The 18,839-nt window shown below is 41.8% G+C and overlaps 1 protein-coding gene across 1 annotated transcript in view; it reads left to right on the top strand.

Moving 5' to 3' along the window:
• The window catches only part of col19a1 (collagen type XIX alpha 1 chain), a 93,000-nt gene extending 74,522 nt beyond the window's left edge, over nucleotides 1-18,478 (top strand). The window contains 18 exon segments of the mRNA XM_070977388.1: nucleotides 233-286; nucleotides 1,170-1,223; nucleotides 1,364-1,417; nucleotides 1,907-1,951; nucleotides 2,986-3,036; nucleotides 3,209-3,253; nucleotides 4,201-4,227; nucleotides 5,387-5,440; nucleotides 6,407-6,451; nucleotides 6,776-6,820; nucleotides 6,918-6,980; nucleotides 7,386-7,421; nucleotides 8,972-9,016; nucleotides 9,495-9,638; nucleotides 10,691-10,757; nucleotides 10,847-10,984; nucleotides 14,120-14,197; nucleotides 17,547-18,478. Coding sequence (XP_070833489.1) covers nucleotides 233-286; nucleotides 1,170-1,223; nucleotides 1,364-1,417; nucleotides 1,907-1,951; nucleotides 2,986-3,036; nucleotides 3,209-3,253; nucleotides 4,201-4,227; nucleotides 5,387-5,440; nucleotides 6,407-6,451; nucleotides 6,776-6,820; nucleotides 6,918-6,980; nucleotides 7,386-7,421; nucleotides 8,972-9,016; nucleotides 9,495-9,638; nucleotides 10,691-10,757; nucleotides 10,847-10,984; nucleotides 14,120-14,197; nucleotides 17,547-17,647 — 1,146 coding nt within the window. The 3' untranslated portion in view covers nucleotides 17,648-18,478.
• The last annotated feature ends 361 nt before the right edge of the window (nucleotides 18,479-18,839 follow it).

Below are 18,839 nucleotides of genomic sequence, written 5' to 3'. Positions count from 1 at the left end.
GCTGTTGTACAACTCATATTATTCTGTATACTATGACCGTGTGTGCTCGCAGTGGATGTTGTTGCTATGGATACAGTGTTGTACCACGGTGAAACAGCTTATCTGATTTCAAGTCGTGTGCTGTATGTAAGAGGGGAAGAGACATTTAGAAGTTTGCAGCCGTCAGCCTTTAGTTTTAGGCCTTTTCATGTTTGGTGAAAAACATTCTGTCACTGGTCCTGACTTCCTGCAGGGAGTAAAAGGGGAGAGAGGGTTCCCAGGCCCCACAGGAGATAAAGGTGATGAGGTGAGTGAAAAAAAGTTTAATCTAAACAAATAAATCCAGTAGTTATCTAACCGAGTCACTGTGACATTGAGAGGGAGGTTTTTCAAAAGGATGTAAATATATTGTAATGTCTGCCTCATCTTGCAGCTCTTCTACTCTGTAAGCACGTCTTCAAAAGAAACTATCAAAAGCCATCCGCAATGCTGCGTGTGCACTTTGGCCTGTCTTTTGCACTCGGAGGAGCTACTGTTTAAAGAACATAGCCTGCCCTGCATGTTTGTGTGTGCTAATTAAAAAACAACGCACTCTTTAGAGGAGCTGAGAAGCATTTCATAGGTCAGCTTTCAGCATTGAACCTCAATGGTAGGAGATTTTCACTAACAGGCATACTTGTTTCTAGGTTTTATAGGCTCAATAAAAACATGTTTACAGCCTTGTTGAAGTTTTTTTTTTCCTTTCTTTTATTCAGTGATAAAAGAATCGCAATGCAATGCCAGCTCTAAAACGATACGGAAAAGCTGTATCTAAACAAGTTAATTGAGATACTGTACTACCTGTAGAAATGTTTCTGCATATTCAAAGGTGCTGTTAAGACAAGAAAATATGAACATATTCCCAGTAGTCATCGTAGTGAATAGAGCAGTATTCAAATTCATCCTCTATATTATAGTTGCAAGCTGTGTTGTATTTTTTAATCTGTGATTGTTGCTGCCAACGGATTCCTGGAAAGCTGTTTCAGGGATGAAGAAAACAGATTTGATGAGACTTGGATCAATAAATGGCATCTCGCTTCATAGGTTCTGTGTGCTTGCCCACATCACCTGTTTTCATCATTGCCACGGATGGAAGTATTATGTTTTTAAATTTCATGTTTAAAAAAGGATCATCACTTTGTGTCCTCCAGGGGCCTGCAGGAGTACCAGGACTTCCCGGTGTGACCGGTCGCACAGGGTCCCCGGTAAGAAGCCTGTACAGAACAGACTATGCAGAATCGCTGTCATTATTTCATAACACAAAGGACCTTTTTATGGTTACGGGTCAGTGTAATTGTTATTGCTTAAAACATATTTCATTGTAAGGATGCTGTTCTGTTTGCAGGGGCTTATGGGTAGACCTGGGCCAATGGGCCAGATGGGAGGAAAAGGAGAAAAAGTAGGTGTTTTACCACTTAACTATATAATATACGTAGTGCACGTGCCTGCATTATTTTCTTGTGCAGTGTACAGTGGGTGAATGTGCGCACTGTATGACTTAAAACTCTGTTTGCTAATTTCCATGCAGTATATTCAGATATGTTTCATTGAATACTACGGCTCAAAGCCTGTAATAAATAAATGGGTTCGACTGGGACTACAATAACTTTTACACCTTTGCCCCTTTAAATGTGGTTTTATCATACATCTTGAAGACATTTGGGTAAAACAAACAAAACAAATACAGAATGACTCCAGCTCCTATAACAAAAATGATTAAGATGAAGTGCATCAAAGATCTCTTAAAGGAATCTTAGATTTTTTTTTTTTGCCAGGGTTCGCAAATGAGGTTCCGTCTCACTGGATTACATTAGCATGGGACTGTGATTGATAAACATTTCCATTTTCACAGACATGTTTAAGAATTCCTTTGGTTTGTGTTTGGCAGGGAAATGAAGGACCGGCGGGCCGACCGGGGCTTCCAGGACCTCCGGTAAGTTCTTCCTGTTTCAACAAGAGCCAAATGATGATGACAAGTCTGAAAACCTCCATTAAGGTTGCAGGTTTGAGACGTATACGGAAATACCTTTACATGTTACGAATATTGGCTATGTTGTTGCACAAACTGAGTTAAAAAAAATTCAAGGTTACAGATATCAGGCATCTTTTCAAGCACGTTGAAAACATTTAAACATTTCCGTTTTTCCTTACTTCTATCAGCACTATCCAAACATCCTCGTTTCCCACAATAAAGTGAAGGCTAGAGTCAAAGCCTTGCCTTTGCAGCTCTTCCTGCATACATGGCCATCAGCGCAGTTATATTTTTCTCAGTCTAACAGCATTTAGTGTAACAAGAAAAACATAACTGACAAACAAGTACAAATATGATGAAATTGTGGCGACCTGCTCGCTGGCATTGAATCATGTTCCCTCCTTTTAAAAGGCCAGTGAGTAAGCGCTTCCAAAGGCAAATCTATAATTCATCAGCCATCCCCTTGAACCTGCCGTGCCCCTCCACACCCTGGTCTCATAAACTGAAGTCTGGGAGGACAGGGGATGGCTCAGTGGCCTGAAAAGGGCACAGGCGCCTGCTTGCTTCTAAATGAGAACCTTGACTCCTGCTACATTTACAATAGCTGCCCTCTACCAATCTATCATGGGAAAAACATTCTTTTATGTTCTAATACTACCCAAGAAGTCTAGATTACCTAGTTCTCATACCCAAATCTCTTTTAATTAGTGTGCTCTTTTGTATTTCTGAGATGCTCTCGTTTTTCTTTGAATTACTGCTGGCTCAAGGATTATTAAGTCTACTTTTCTCTGTTTTTCCTGTTCTTTTCACTTCTCACTCTCTCGCGCTCTCTTCCTCTTTCTTTGTGTAATCACCAAATGAGCTATTGATCTCTCGCGTGTACTTTTTAAGATCTTAACAGTGTATAACTGCTCCAGACCTACTGTACAGCTTTCTGTAAAGACTCCTGGTGCCTAAAATCACAGAACAGAGATTTACTGTCGATTGTGTTTTAGGGTGTACCCTATGTGGAGGGCAACGGGATGAGCAGTCTATACAAGCTACAGGTAAAGGCTTTTAAAATGACTTAAACTCAGTGATAATGTCATTGTGATCCATTGAATGTACTATACAGTGCCTTAAATCACAGTGGCAGGAAAGAATCTGTGCTTGTGGTTAAAATGTGTTTGACCCATATTGTCAAATATATAGTCATAACATAGAAAAATGTCTTTTCAGAGCGGCGGAGCTATTTTAGGACCCCCTGGAGCTCCTGGTGCTCCGGTAAGCATAATCATTGTTATGCCTGAAGCAAATCTTTTGCAGTGTACTGTGGAGAAACACTAGCACACCGGCACATTGATACTGTATGAGCTGCAGAATCAGGGAGAGCCGAATAACAAATAACTTGAATAGCTCTCCAGTGTTATCTCTGCTTCTGAGGCCCCATCACAGTCAATCATGTTCATTGAGAGCTGGTGGTTGGTGAAGGCCAACAGGTTTTCTGACTCTCGAACAGGTGTCTCTGACCTGCCCCAGGACACACAACATCATTGATATGCAAAATGGACTTAGAGATTCAGTTGCTCTGCACGGTGCCGAGCCGAAGTGACCCGATTTGCTTATCAGCTTCCCCTGCTCCCTCTTATCAGACAGTTTGTAATCTGGTCCAGTCCTGGGAGACATTCACTCACAGGCCTCGCAAGGATCCATCCACCACAGCAAACGCTAAAGGTGGTGGCACTAAATAGACACTCCAATGTCCCTGGTGCACAGTTCACATGAACTACAGCTAAATCTTGAGGATGCTCCTCTCTGTACTGCATCCATCAGAGCCCAACAGCTCCCCTGGAGCAATCAATGAGACCATCTTCATCAGTGTTAAGAGGGACAAGGTGCCCAATTTATCAATTATTCCTTGCTTATTTAGTGCGAAACAAACACTGAAATGTTTTATTAAATATTTAAACATGCATGGTGAGTGCTTGTAAAAGCACGTGTGATTGACGGACTGGGGTATATGATCGTGATCCTTTTTAATCTCGCTTGAAAGACCACAGTAGCATATAACTCAATGTAAGCATGATTTATTAGCAGAAAGTGTAGGAAAAGAGAAGCAGTAAGGAATACTATTCATTTTAATGACAATAACATGCAGTGGCCACATGTCATTATTTGTGTGGTTTGTCACATTCGTGGGACTAATCTGTCCTTTTTACCTCTCTTTCAAGGGTCCCAAAGGAGATGATGGACCCATGGTGAGTTGAAGCTTTCCATTCTGGGATGTATTTTACTGAAATATTGGTCTATTTTCTGCGCCGCCCAAGAAATGGAGAAGTCAGAGTTGCCAGCTGCTTTCTATCATTGTCTCTGTGGTTCTCTACAACATAAGTCAATACACCCCCAAGCCTGAACACTTAACCACTCTCAGTAGAACTCCAACACACAGCAAAGAAATGATCACGTCTCCTGCAAACCATTGTAGCATATTGTCTTGCCAGTGGGAACCTATGAACTCTCTCTGCACTTCAAATGCCCTTCCCCCCATACGACGCCTGAAAACAATCCACACAGACGTGGAAACAATTCCACGCTTCTGCCATCAACTTGAATTCTTTATTCTCACGGGGCCAATTGCATTTTTTATTGTTTTGTTGCACAGTGATTTTTCACCAGGATGTTAATTTGACATTTTAATAAATTGTGTGAGCGGCTCCATTGCTGTGGTGGAATTGCCCCAATCCGTCTCACAGCTGATCCTCTGGCTGGCCCACTCTCCTCTTAGCCACACTCGCTTATTCATGACAATCTACATGTGTGACAATTACCTGCACAATCCGTCTATGTCAGCACCGGTTGCCCCTCGATTCTGTATAATGGCATTTCTCCATGGCAGCTTGAGCAAGATGAGGTAGATAGAGGCCATCACTTGCTCGAGCACTGGGAATGGGTCTCTATTTTTAGTGCAGAAAGCAAGTCTGATTGTGATTGTCAAATGGGGCTCTTTTTCTATCCCATCTGTAGCCTACAAGGTGTGACAGCATGTGTCATAGATCATATAATATAATACGGTCGGGCTGAAGTGTTGTCCTCATAGAATTATCTCCATATTGACACATGAAGGGTTGTACTAATACCTGACCGAGAATGTCAAGAGGAGAGATGGAAATGTGTGAAATCTTGGCTCCTGCAGAATTTAATTTACTTGCCTCCAGGTAGCTTTAATCTATATTTGCTTGTTTATGCGTAATGTTTACTGACAGCCTTATAATGATACCTTTTACCTTCTGGTAGCTCACAAAACTCACCCTCCTATTGAGGACTGCGCGACAAAAATAGCACCATTCTTCCCTTAGTCTACATCAGTCGTGGTCTTTTTGTCTTGACACAGCAGGTGGTGTGTTTTTTTTCTCACAGGGGCCACCAGGAGCCATGGGATTACCCGGGCTTGAAGGTCTGCCTGGTGCCAAGGTAAGCAACAGCGTCGACCTAGAGAGGCAACTCATCTGCCGTGGCCTAACCTGATTATAAAGTGCTTTCTCTGTACTTCATTCTCATTACGGAGCATTTAAAGAGTTTACTTCTGAAATGAGATATCCAGCTGAAAAACTATTTTAAAAAAATGTTTGCCAGTGTGAAAGTGAAAAACATTTGTTTCTGTTGAAGTTATGAGTCAAAGTGAGGGAAGAAAGAGAAAAGAAAAACTTTGCCAATTTGTCACAAAGTATTGGAATTATTTTTCTTTAGCAGGCCTAAACAATAGTTTAACATTTTAGAACACACACACACACACACACACACACACACACACACACACGCACACACACACACACACACACATAGAATGGGACTAGTTTAGGAGTTGTAGGAGTTTCAGGTTGAAATATCTGAAATGGATATACAGTAACACCACAGCAATTCTAAGCGAAGTCTTCATGCAACAGTTAACAATGAACTGCTGCTATTGGACAAATGTACCTTAATGGAGCAAAACTAGCCCTGTAAGCAGCGTCCTGTATCTAAACCGGTATGGACAAGTTGCCACTGTTCAACAGTGGAGAGCACGTGTGTGTCTGTGTGTTGAGAGGTGGAATATTTCAGTTAGTGTGACATGCAGATTTATTTATCCTTTAGGGTAATTCTGTCAAAGATGTGATGTATGCAAAGGTGTTTGCTCATGAAATATGAAGAAGACTTAAGTTCATAAGGAGGTTATTTATCATAAATCCCTAGTAGAAAATTATTGTGTTTTTTTTTTTTACCATTGAATATCCCCAACCAGTGAGGAGCCCAGGAGCATTCATTACACCCAGGCTTCGGCTGTTTCTGATTATCAGTATCAGTATGTGCGTCTGCTCTGAAATGACAGTGATTTATGTGCGTTCTTTATGTAATATGTATGTCATCTGTCTGACACGTCTGCAATGTTTCCTTCAGGGTGATATTGGTTTGACTGGTCCTGCTGGAATACCAGGTCTTCCAGTAAGTGAGATTTTTTTTTTTTTTTTCTTGATTAATTGACACCGACTCATGCTCGTCCATGATCAGTCATCTGTGCTGTTTAAGTCTGCTGCTGGCAACAAGTCGATGATGTTTCATAAAGAATAGCAGCTATCAAAACACAAGTCCCATAACACAATGCTTCTTCGATTAAGAACTCTGATATAAACCTGTGGTCTTTTCAGTTAATTTTCTGTGGCCTGGTCGTTATGTTATAAATGGGAGGCTGCAGAGGCGCTATGGATATGACACCATTGAAGACCTGTCAAACACGGTCTGTTCTCTTCCTATGTTTGTGATTGACAGGGGAAGCCCGGCGCTCGTGGAGAGCCAGGGATCCCAGGAGAGCCGGTGAGCCGCAGCCTCTAACGCTCTTTGAGCTGTCAATCCACGTGTCACTCCTTTGTCACTGCCGACTGACACATCGGCTGTCTCTGTTCTCTGACAGGGTGAGAGGGGGCCCATCGGAGAGACAGGATTCCCAGGGCCTGAGGGACCCCAAGGTGTTGCTGTAAGGATGCTACATGAATTCGGTTGCTCTCACTATATAGTCGCTACACAATTTCTTTGATTAACAAACTGCTCCTTTACATTAGCGGGTTTATCCACGCTCGTTTCACTATTAAATGTGGAAAAACAGAATGTGATTCAAGGACAATATGGACAAAATATGTATGTTAGCAATCACTTGTCCTGTAGATGATTACATTCCTCTATGTAATTACCATCAGAGGGTGTCTATAATTTTTGCTGTAAGAGCACAATGGAACAGTGTTCGCAGAGCAATCAGGATCATTATCCCTTGGTTGAGATATCTCATTAACCGTGGAGATTACTAGGAGTGCAACAGTGCTGATCCAATCGAAGGTGGGAGCTGATGCAAAATGTCTTTGTTTGTGTTGTACTGCTTGAGCAGGGGAGACCTGGAAAAGATGGACTTCCTGGATACAAGGTGAGTCATGGGAACACGTTGCAAATCCCCTTATAGAAAGTGCTTTACATCAGCTGAGCTACAGAAAGATGGCACAGCAGATTTTTATCCGCCCCCCCTCTAGCTACTGCATCCTGAGTGCATTAAATGTATTTGCATATTTGAGATTTTAACGATAAAAACTAAATGAAATCCTGCAGATTTAAGGCTTTGTTGACTTTTAGTCTTTTTACCCTAATTATACAGTTAATGCTTTCAGGCAATGATAAAATGTTTGTAATAGAGGGCAGTAGACACTTAGATTAAATATTCATTTTCCTGCCTGATGAACCTGGCGAAAATTGAAACAAATACCGCAGCAAAGTCTGCTTTTACATGACTGATCAAATATATTATACACTATTTACTACATAATCACACAAAATGGGCTCACAGCATGCAGAGCAGATCTACTATTAATACCCATTCCCAACAAATCATACAATCTAATTCTAAACTGGTTGGACTGTAATACTGTTTTGCTCTCTGATTTGCAAGATTTTTGCCACCTAACACCTTAATGACAGCCCCAGCAGTTCATTGTTTTCTTCTTATCCTTCCACCAAAATCTCACCATTGCATAGAGCCTTTCCACAGTTTTATCACCATGTCTCTCTGCCAATGGTGCCTGACTTTCTGGTGGGGCAACAGTGCCATCTAGCAGGTAGCTTTGCACCTCCTACCAAACTCCTTGCACACTGCTTTGAGGTTTAATGTAATACTCAGGGAGGCACATTTCAGTGGGCAAGATGATAGATTTAAACCTCCCATCAGGCATTGGGGAATACGGAGCACTGCAGATTAAAGCAGGCAGGGGAGAACAGCATCACAAAGAGATGCCCGTTTTAAAACCACATCATGCCAGATTGTCTTTTGCATGGCTCCTGTAATCCAGCAGGAAATTGATACAAAGATGCTCCCAGAGGTATTGCTGTGAGCACAGTAAAGGGAGGCAATGAGGAGTGACAGGGAGGGATTGGAAGACACAAGATGTTGTGACATGAAGTCAGAGACAGGTATTCTCTTCCAGCTCCACCATACAGTAGAGACAGCTGGTGGGAAAGCATCTCAAATGAAAACAGGAGTGATGCAGAGAAGCCGTGACATTGCAGAAGGTGAAACACTATACAGGGAGATATTATACAAGCAATACGCCTGAGCTGAGTACGAAGCAATCAATGCACAGTCATCTGGGAAGTGTATGTTTCTCAAAGTCAAGTAATTCAGGAAAAGCTTGCTGTTTTTTGTTTTGTTTTTGCAGAATAGAGACTTCTCCAAATGCCAGAGTAAATATGAGCAATATGCCAATGTGATGGGCTCAAATAGTCGAAATCTTGCTTCATACGGTGTAGAATATGGGAGCATTGTGCATGCCCCTGCATGTTACTGCATCAAGACTCTGTGTGTAGCGCTTGAAAAGCTTCAGGGTCAGCATCATTTCTTTTGCTAATTATTCAAATGTCACTCCTTTTCTTTTTTTTTTTCTTATGACAACAGAGCCTTGAAATATATTTTCTGCTTTTTTTTCCAAGGGAGCGACAGGTAGACCAGGGGACAGAGGATCCAAAGGAGAGCGCGTAAGTAGCATCATTCCTGTTTTCGTAAAGAGAAGCTGCTTTCATGACTCACACTGTAATGCATAAAAGGGTTTTGATGAACAGTAATGAAAGTCTTCACTCCAGCACAAATATGACTAATCCCTACAAGCACATAAGCGCTAGATAAAGGCTTTTAGCGCTCAGTGCAGTTTCCTATTGTATTTGTGAGGCAGAATGAAAGAGCTCTGTCACACTTCCGCTGTAATCTATTGCAAATACAGGGTACAAAATGAGGCTTTTAGCTTTATACTTGGCAACAGAACCTCAGGACAGGTGACTGACTGGACATGTTAGGAGAAACAGGACAGTGCACAGCATGATAAGTCATATATTAGTGACTGTGTGCACATTATGATAGCCAGGAAATGTAGCTTTGATTGTAATACTGCCACACTCAACCAGATTTGAACAGTTTGGTCATACAGAGCTGAGACATATCTGGGCTTCTTTACTGCAGGGTGATCCAGGGATTCCTGGAGTGAGAGGTGTTCAAGGCGAGAGGGGTCGCATAGGAGATCCTGGCCCTATTGGACCAATCGGACCAGTCGGACAAAAGGGCGACCCTGGCCCTCCAGCACAGCTGGGGAGCGCAGACCTCTTGGTAAGATGTAAATTCGCAGATACCTCCAAGTAAACAAAGGCTATCCTCCCAGATGATTATAACCCTTATCATCCAACTTCCTTCCCGTGTTGTGTAACTCGCTCAGTTCTTGTTCCCCGTATGGAAAATGCAGCTACAGATTTCTGCATGAAACATCAAACAAGGCTGTGCAAGGGAGGTTGCTGTTCTCTCTCTGCCGAACGCTTCCCACTCCTCATCTAGGCGCCACAGAAGGTCAGAGAGGGAGAGAGATGGAGACAGAGAGAAAGACAGAGATATGTGGGCGTGCCTAGAGCTCTGCAGAGCGGTGAAAACACCTCCGTATGTCACAGACGTTTTACACACACTGTACGCAGTCACAGCAGTTATATAACATTCACAGCAGAGATGAAGACTGTTTGCAATGCAGCGATCCGAGGTCCAAGGCTACGCTCGTTTGCCACCTTTACTGGAGCAGCCCTGGAAAGCTCTGACAACTTTTGTGAGAAAGATTGACACGACTGACATAAAGCGTACTGTTTTCTTTTAAACTTGCTATTTTCGGTGTCTGAATCCTTTTAGTGGCAGAGCATGTATTGTCATATCTTTAGCTTGATAATACATACATTTAGAGGCATACAGAGCTGCTACACTTTTCCTCTAAAGAACAGAGTGCATTACGACAGAACTGGACATAAAGTAACAAGAAGTCTCTTTATGGAGTTATAACATCCAATTTAATATTCCCCGGCTGAATCCGTTTTATTTCTAACTGTACTTAAGGTGCAGATGTTATATTATAATGTAACGTGGGATTTCACTCAATAGTTAGAAAAGAGATAAAAAATGTGAATTTTCGCAGTAATCGCTCCTCCCTGCCGTTGTTTTCAGCACAGATGGTTTCCATAAACTGTGCTGAGATACATGTCAGGCCTCCATTTGGTTTTCCTGCCATGGTAACTACTGTGTCTCAACTGCTGCCAGTTCACTATGAATGAAAGATGACTTACTGTTGTCTCTTTGTGTTCAGCATGTTTCAGTGAAGTTTCTGTTCTTCTTCGCCACACTCACAGGGTGATTCCGGCTTCATGGAGGAACTCAAAATGTTTATCAGAGGCGAAGTTTTGAGGGTCTTTGAAGGTACAGATCATTTCACATTTATTTTACATGATTTCTCGCCGTCTTCATTCTCGTTTAGAGTGTGAATTTTGATTTTTCTTACCCTGCAGAGAGGCTATCGAGCGCTGCCATGCTGCAGAAGACACCTGCAGGCATCTTAGCTTCACAATTCCAAGGGCCTCCAGGAACTCCTGGCAAGGATGGATTACCAGGCCCGCCCGGAGAGCCCGGACCTCCTGGTCCTAAAGGTAGGAGCAGAGGCTGCCAGACTGAACTGCAGGACATTAACATCACCTTAGGAGAATAACCACCTCTGTTAAAATGTGAATTAGAAATAACACTCCTTTAACCTTTGGTTGCTTAAAACTATTGGTGAAACTTGATTAACCCCTTGTTGCCTGATGTAATCGGTATATGTAGCCATGCCATGTGTCTGTGTTTCAATATGCGAATATCTGCTGTACCACACGTGTATTTAGAGGAGGCAGCTGTTAGGTTGACATGACATGACAACAGCTTTCAGTTAAAGATGTTTTCCTGTGTGAAGATGAAACAATTTGAGACTGGCTGGACTGGGGTGGGGGCACCAATGTAGGTTGTATTTTGTAGGGATTCATGGGTATTTTTCTCTTGCTTAGACCCATATATCAATGCAGACTGAGGGGCGGGAAGCAGAGGAAAGGCCAGGAGTGTGGTGCACGGCGGCTCTCTGGGAAATATGAAGACAAACGGAAGAATTGGCTGTGAATAAGAGAAAGTTTTATCAATGTGGACAGGAAAGAGCCCCAGTATTGATACCTCACTCCAGGAAAAAAAGCTTCTAAAGTACAAAAGGAGCATAGTCAGGAAAGAGGGTGGACATTCTTTATCAAACTGATACAACTTCCTGACTGCTCATACAACACTAATGGTTTGCTGGTCAGGCTTTATACCTCAAACTTGCTTAGATTTGTATTGTGTCCGCAGCTGAACTATGGTGTCTTAACTTTTGAAGGGGAGGAGTGTGTTACGTGTTGGTGCACATCAAAGCACCACTGCATTGGCCTTTCTCTTTGAGCTTTGTATCTACCTCACATTATTCAAGACCATTTACAATTTAACCCACTGCCATAATATACAATGCTGCTTTCATTCATGAATAATGTAGTTAAAGTAGGCAACTACTCACCTATAAATATTTGTGCTGTGTTAATGCCACTTGCATTACACATGTCTTGGACTTTGTGTAGCTTGTTTTATTTTTTTTATGCTTCTAAAGAGTGTTTTATAGGTGATTCTTAATGCAACTTTGCAATAAATATTTATTGAAAACAAAGAGGAAAGTTATTTCCCTAGATAAATCAAAAATTCAACAACTTCTTAATTTTTTCTTTGTTGACTCGTGCCTCCACTCAGCTGGGGAGGGAGTTTGGGGTAATATTTCCTCATTATTTCTCGTCATCCTCTGCTGGAGACTGTGCTCCTCTGGAATATCCAATTTGACTTCTTCTACAATATGCCAAAATGAATTGTTTATGGAGAAAAATAACCCCTTTGTTGAATTTGCAGTCTTTTTTTCCTCATGGTTAGATTTCATGTGGGTGAAGGTCTCAAGCTGTTAGAGAATACCCATAAGGACACATGGTGAAGAGCATCATTTCTTCCTTCTTTTTTTGGGGGGGGGGGGGTGTTTTCCTCCTTTGTTGTATTTGAGTGCTCATTTATTATCCTATTCACCCTTTACTTCAGAGATCGTAATGGAAGCACTCACTGATGTACGTCAAGATGTTTAAGTGCGTATTTCACAAATTCTACCTTTTGTTGTTTTAACATTCATTTTTAATTTTGTATTCTCTTGTGCATTCTGTTTATTTATGAAGACTGACTGAAACAAAGTGTCTTTTATTACATCAGGCTGTAAACTCTGTGTTTCAGAGCTGCTCTGCTTTGTGCTGCATAATATGGAAATATCAGTAAATATCTCACAGTAATTGGTCTTTGATGGAGCACCTGCTCAAAGAAAGGTTGTTTTTTTTCTTTTGTAAGGCATAGCATGAATGAAAACAGGTTGCTGTTAATACTGTTTACAGCATTGTACAACAGGTGCAGGGCTACAGTCCTATCAATCAAGCATGAAAAACCACTCTGTGGCAATGTTATTTTTTATTATCGTATTTTGTCCATTAGTGCCCCTAGAAACAATTTGTTTTCAACCAAGTACAGATGCACATTTTCGATTTATCAGAGTGCACCAATCCAGCGTGCCACCCAAGCTTATTGCCCTGTGTGCTATTCAGTATTTTTTGTGCTTAAGGTACAGTGCTCTTTTCTCCACGGAACGTCTCCTCCCTGAATGAATGCCCCAGGTTCTGTGAGTGTTGAAAGAAGTCTCATTATTGCGGCAATGTGTGGATAGCCCCTCTCTCTTTGAGACTCAGTTTTGGAGCATTCATAAGCCTTTTTTTCTGAGATTTTCTCTGACATGTAAGCGTTGAAGCGTTTCCCCTTTGGGCCAGGCGGTGCAATGCTTGATACTCCTGTCAATGTTTCTGATGCACTCTATGCAGCCGCTGGTCCTGAGACTCCATTACTTTAAGTGCCTCATGGGGAAATATTTTCGCAGAGCCTCAAATTCTTACTTGGTATGCTGCTGTTTTAAAATGTAAAGGCTTACTGGCCCTGCATGGAGTGAGAAAGCCTTTGTGTGCATGTTGTTATAAGCACTGCGCTTGCTGGCCTGACTTGAAGATTAGTGCAAATGCTTTGATTTTGTTTGATTCATCAGCCTGTTTTGACAGACTGAGCATGTCCTTGTGTTCATCACTGCTTGGGTTTTTTTGTTTTTTTTGTCTTAGAGGTAGTCATGCAGCAACCAATCAGCAATCAGCATTATTGGAAAGACTGGACTGACCTCAGATTGAAAAAAGCCTCTTTGCTTGGTTTTAAAATCTTCAAAAGATGTGTGCTTGTGGTCCTGTTGTCGACAGAAAGCTGTACAAGCCCACAACGTCTCCTTCTTGCAACACTAACACACAGATGGCTCGTTTGATGATTTCTATTTTGACAGGATGTCAGTACATATGTTTTATTATTAAAAGGTTCGGGATTGAAACTGGGAATCCAGAGTAGCCTGTCTCTACATGGACTACCAAAGCTGATTTCTCAAAACAAGTGCAGACCTGATGCTTGACATTACTGTTGGATTGATGACTTTTGTACCGTCAAGAAGCTAACCTGTATGGGTCCTGGATAGTATTAAGGTTACAGAGGTGTATCTTGTATGTCATGGCATATATATACTAATCTTACTAACTGTACTTCACGCTCCATGAACATGACACCACACAGTTGTACTTCATCTTTGCAGTATTTGTACTCAGACAGAGTGTTGTGTCTGTCCTCAGGATACAGGGGTCAGAAAGGGGAGCGAGGCCAGCTTGGTCTGGGGTTACAAGGAGATCCAGGACAAATGGGACCTCCAGGTAAGAAGAGCACATCATACTAAGAGGCATTTGATTTTATTTTTAGAGAACAATGGATCAAATGTCTGTGTAAAGAGAAAAGGAACATTGATAGTGATGAAGTCATAGAGAATTATCACCTGACTCTGCGGTTCCCCTCAGCTCTGTGAAGGCTTTTACTGTCTTTAAGATCATTGTTGGTGGTTTTAAGGGCTGGATCATTACTGTTCTGGTCCACATGTCACCACTCTTTAATCAACGTTATTTCCAGCCCCTGCTGTCAACCATTTCTAGCATAAAAGTTGTGATAAACCCATTACATGCTCACTGCCCAGCACCAAACAGCAAAGTCAGTGACTAGTTGGAGAACATAGTGGAGCGTTACACTGCTGAAAAGACATTTCCCCCAGGGGCTGGTGGAGACCAAAACGGAGCTCACAATGGAAATATGACATTTGTGTGAGGAAGGTTATATCAGAAGAAGATGAAGTGATGTTTTAATCGTCGGTAACTTCTTCTCTCAGAGTGGAAACAGCTGATCAGTCATGTGACTTGAATGTTTGCTGTGTCAGAGCTTATTTGACAAAGGTGTTTCTCGAAAAAGGCAAAAACCACCTTAAGTGAACTTAAAAATGTTTCTTTTTCTGCTAAATTTTGATGTTTCCGTTTAACGTTTTCCAGTGTAAATGCACACAAAAATACATTGAGCAACACAGCTAAAGTGTGTTTACAGTTGTGCTGCCAGCCAGTGGCCACAAATATAACATGAATGCTGCTTTAAATCTTTATTTTCAGCCTTGTATTTTGACAGAATTCAAAGTGTTCATCAACAAAAACATAAGAAGGTATTACTATATACATCTATATATACAAGCATTCCTGGCAGTCGTGCTTCAATTACACCACATTTTTCACAGAATGACCAGGCACTGTCCTGCCTCCTCCGTATCTATCATATCTATAACTGTTTATCAGGTTTTCTCAACTGTCCAGTGAAAGGAGGCAAGTGTAGCGCATCTCGCTCTGATATCAGAGAACTGGGATTCTCAAACCTCACAAAACCTTAAATTCCATTTCAGCCTTCATTTGGTATCCCGGCATGTTAGAGATAAACACAGCTCCCAGATAGCATTATGTTCTCTCAAACTCAGGCTGTGACATAAATGGGACCCCGGTAGAGGACAAAATACTGCAGTAGCGGAACAATGACATCCATCCTGAAAAGTTAAAATCCAAGCTTGGTGTTGTCCTGAACGAAAGTTTCACTGCGCTCAACCCAAGATGTCTGCTTGTCCTCTGTCTGCTCCTGTGAACTAAAAAATGACTCCCCAAACCCTGATGGAGTGATGAGAATTGGGATTACTTCACTGCCTGTGACAGTTTTTCACTGAACCTAAAGTCACTCATCATATCTATGTATGTGCATAATGCATGCGCAGGGCAAAGGGAACTTGGCTGCAGCTCCTTTGGAGAGGACAAATCACGGCTGTTGAAAGACGTCATCTCGGGGGTGCGCTGTGATAGGAAGCACCTTCGCACAACTGGAGGGCTTAGACTTCAGCTGTATTCACACTTTGGAAAGTTATGACCGTGCTGGGCCACTGCGTAGGTTTTCCCATTGCACTTACTGCAGATTTACAAGTCCCAGCACAGCGGATGATGACTTCAAGAATCTCCTTTACTTGGCCATCATAATGAGAGTCAGCTCGTACCCCTTGAATTCCACTAAGAGCAGGTTCCCCCTGGACGGGCTACAAGTTCATGAACACTGGGACATATGAGTCACATGCAGGAGACTAACTCAACTCCTATTACTACTAGTTTACAATCAGGAGAGACAATCCTGTCTCCAAGAATGTTGAGACGTTGTGTAAAACAGAAATAAAAACAGAATCACTTCTAAATTAACAGTGTTCCTCAGCCATGCAGTAATATCCTTTATTCAATCATGTGTTCACAAAGTGGTGAACCTCGCTCCATCCTGGCTTGTGAACGACTCAGCCTTCCCAGGATGCCCCTTTCATACCCAATCATGACACTATCACCTGTTAGCAATGAACCTGTTTACCTGTGGAATGTTCCAAACATGTCAAAAAGGATTAACAAATGATCACATGTTTTATTAAGTTATTATTTATATTAGAATTTAACACAGCATCCAAACAACTGGAATCAGGGTTGTCAGAAGCCCTCCTGGCAGGCTCCAGCTTCAGTGTTGTTGGTTGTCATGATGACATTACAGCACTTAAGAAAAGGTTGGGAACATCTCAGTTAATGGAAGCTACTCATAATTTCAAGTAATCTATCTGAGAGTGAGCACAGTGTCCATTTGCAGTCTTTGCCCTCACCTCTTTGTTCCCAAGTTGATGGTAATTACGCCCGATGGCGCTGCTGCCCAAGTCATGCCCACCTGTAGCATCAGTTCTGTGCTAATTAGCAGGGTTGAGCTGTAAGTAGCCACCTAACTGCCTGAGCTCACAGACTGAACAAAAAAGATTTTCGCTACTGATTGTCACTTTGTTCACCCTTGCTCTGGTATTGACAGCGCTGTGGAAGGTTTGTGTGTGAGCAGTTAAGCAGGAGATGGATGTGGCAGTGATGAAAAGGGCAAGATGTGTTTTCAGAGGGAGGAAAAGGACAAGGCAGTATCTTTGATTCCTTTTGTATGAACTGTAGAGGAGGCAGGGCTCCCTTGAGCTCTGACGGGTCTGACTGATGTTATGGACTGCTGTGGAGAGGGTTTTTTACAGGCTTATAGAAACCTGTTGGAAGAAAATGCTCTCACTGGCCCTTGGTTGCGTCTTGTATGGACAGTATATGAGAGACAAGGAGCAGTGTGGACCGCTTTGCCACTTCAGCAAGCTGTTGCTAAGTAACGTGAGATACTAATGTCTCATCTGCCATGATGACCTTACTATAGAGAACGAGGAAGTGGATTTTATCTGTCCTCATTCTCATTACAGTGAAATTTAAGACTTCATTAATTGTAAATGAGACATTCTTGTATGTAATGTTGCCACTCATACACATACAGTGACACGTACACAATACCGATATATGAGCAATGAGATAATATCTCCATAAATATGAACATTATTTATAGTCCAGCTCTAGTAGAAATATCTCCAGTGGACGTAAAGTATACTGTAGCCTTTGAATTAAAACCAGTCATGCATCACTAACACATGCACTGTGTTACCGTTTTAACCAAGAGAGCCACTACTGCTTTTCACAGCCTCCGTTTCTGCATGGACATGTGTGTCTGTGTGAGGGAACCAGCTTTGAGTTTTATCACTAATGGAAAGCTCTCCTGAACAATGATAAAGTGCAGCCCGGCGCAGGAATTAATAATGTTTAATTCTCTGTCAAGGCCCTCCAGGGATCAGTTCTCAGGGCCATCCCGGTCCTCCGGGGCCCCGTGGCCCTCCTGGGACGTGTGACCCCAGTGACTGTCTCCTTCCATCCCTATGAAACCAGCAGAGCGGTTCGAGGACAGACGTCCAGCTCTGAGCTCAGGACAGCGGCTTCCTCGGCTCTGGTTCGTTGGACAGATTTACAACCGACCTCTTCTTGTTCACTTTACAACAGCGTCTGAATGCAGTCAGGATTTTTGTTGGTGGTGGTGTCAGCTTTATTTTGAATGCCATTTATTAGATTTTTTTTTTTTTTTTCGCAATGCTGTACCTTTAAGTTATTTTTTTTTCTTTTCACATCCCCTACTGTGATGTAATGCATTCCTTGTCAACTCTCATTATGTGTTTCAAGACCATGAAATGACTTTGTTTCATCAAGTTCAGTCCTGTCCAATAACATGATCTTAATTATTTGTTTGCCTCCTTAAGGGGCATGTCTGTTCACTCTTCTGTTCTTATTCAGATAAGCCAATGTGCTGGCAGAAGGTACATCTCATGTGTGTGTGTGTGTGTGTGTGTGTGTGTGTGTGTGTGTGTGTGTGTGTGTGTGTGTGTGTGTGTGTGAGAGAGAGAGAGAGAGACAAAGAGCGAGTGAGATTAACTGAATGAATACACGTGTTTTTATGTGTGGGTATAAAGAAAATAACAGATTTTTGAAACTCCTTATGCAACCAAAGTGCAGCAAACGTGTCTGATATAGGAATTATTTATTTTTAAGCGTGTTCTTCAAGAATGTATTTAAAAGATGGCACTAATAATTATAGTTAATATAGCGTGGACATTTAGTAATATTATTACTAGAAGGTGGATTTCTACTTTTTTGGATTACTGAGAGATTTTGCTTTATGAAATTATCACTCATGACACATTTGCATTGTGCATGATAATCTTTTTTTTTTTTTTTTTTCAAAGAACCTGCAGTATAATCACTGATAAAGAGTCTTCCGATTTTCTGTGGGTGAAGCGTCAGTACTGCAGGTTTGCCATATCTTTTCTAATACTAAAATAGTTCATGGAAGACGCATATATATCGAGGGCAGGAAAAGAATGTACTTAACTTGTTGTTTATGTTCAACGAGTGTGACGTGACTGCACATTCACTTTTACTGTTTGTTGAATCTGTAAGTAAGTTGAACGAGTGATCGTGGGTTTTTTTCTCGTCTGATGGGGTTTGTTGTGATGGGACCTGACAATATGATTACATGAGCAAGTCATCTTTTGCAATGACGCGTTAAAGGTTCTCACTTTTT

This window comes from Chaetodon trifascialis, chromosome 13 (assembly GCF_039877785.1).
Source record: "Chaetodon trifascialis isolate fChaTrf1 chromosome 13, fChaTrf1.hap1, whole genome shotgun sequence".
Classification (NCBI taxonomy): Eukaryota; Metazoa; Chordata; class Actinopteri; order Chaetodontiformes; family Chaetodontidae; genus Chaetodon; species Chaetodon trifascialis.
The sequence above is the reverse complement of the archived record's forward strand: the minus strand, read 5'-3'. Positions and strand labels throughout refer to the sequence as shown.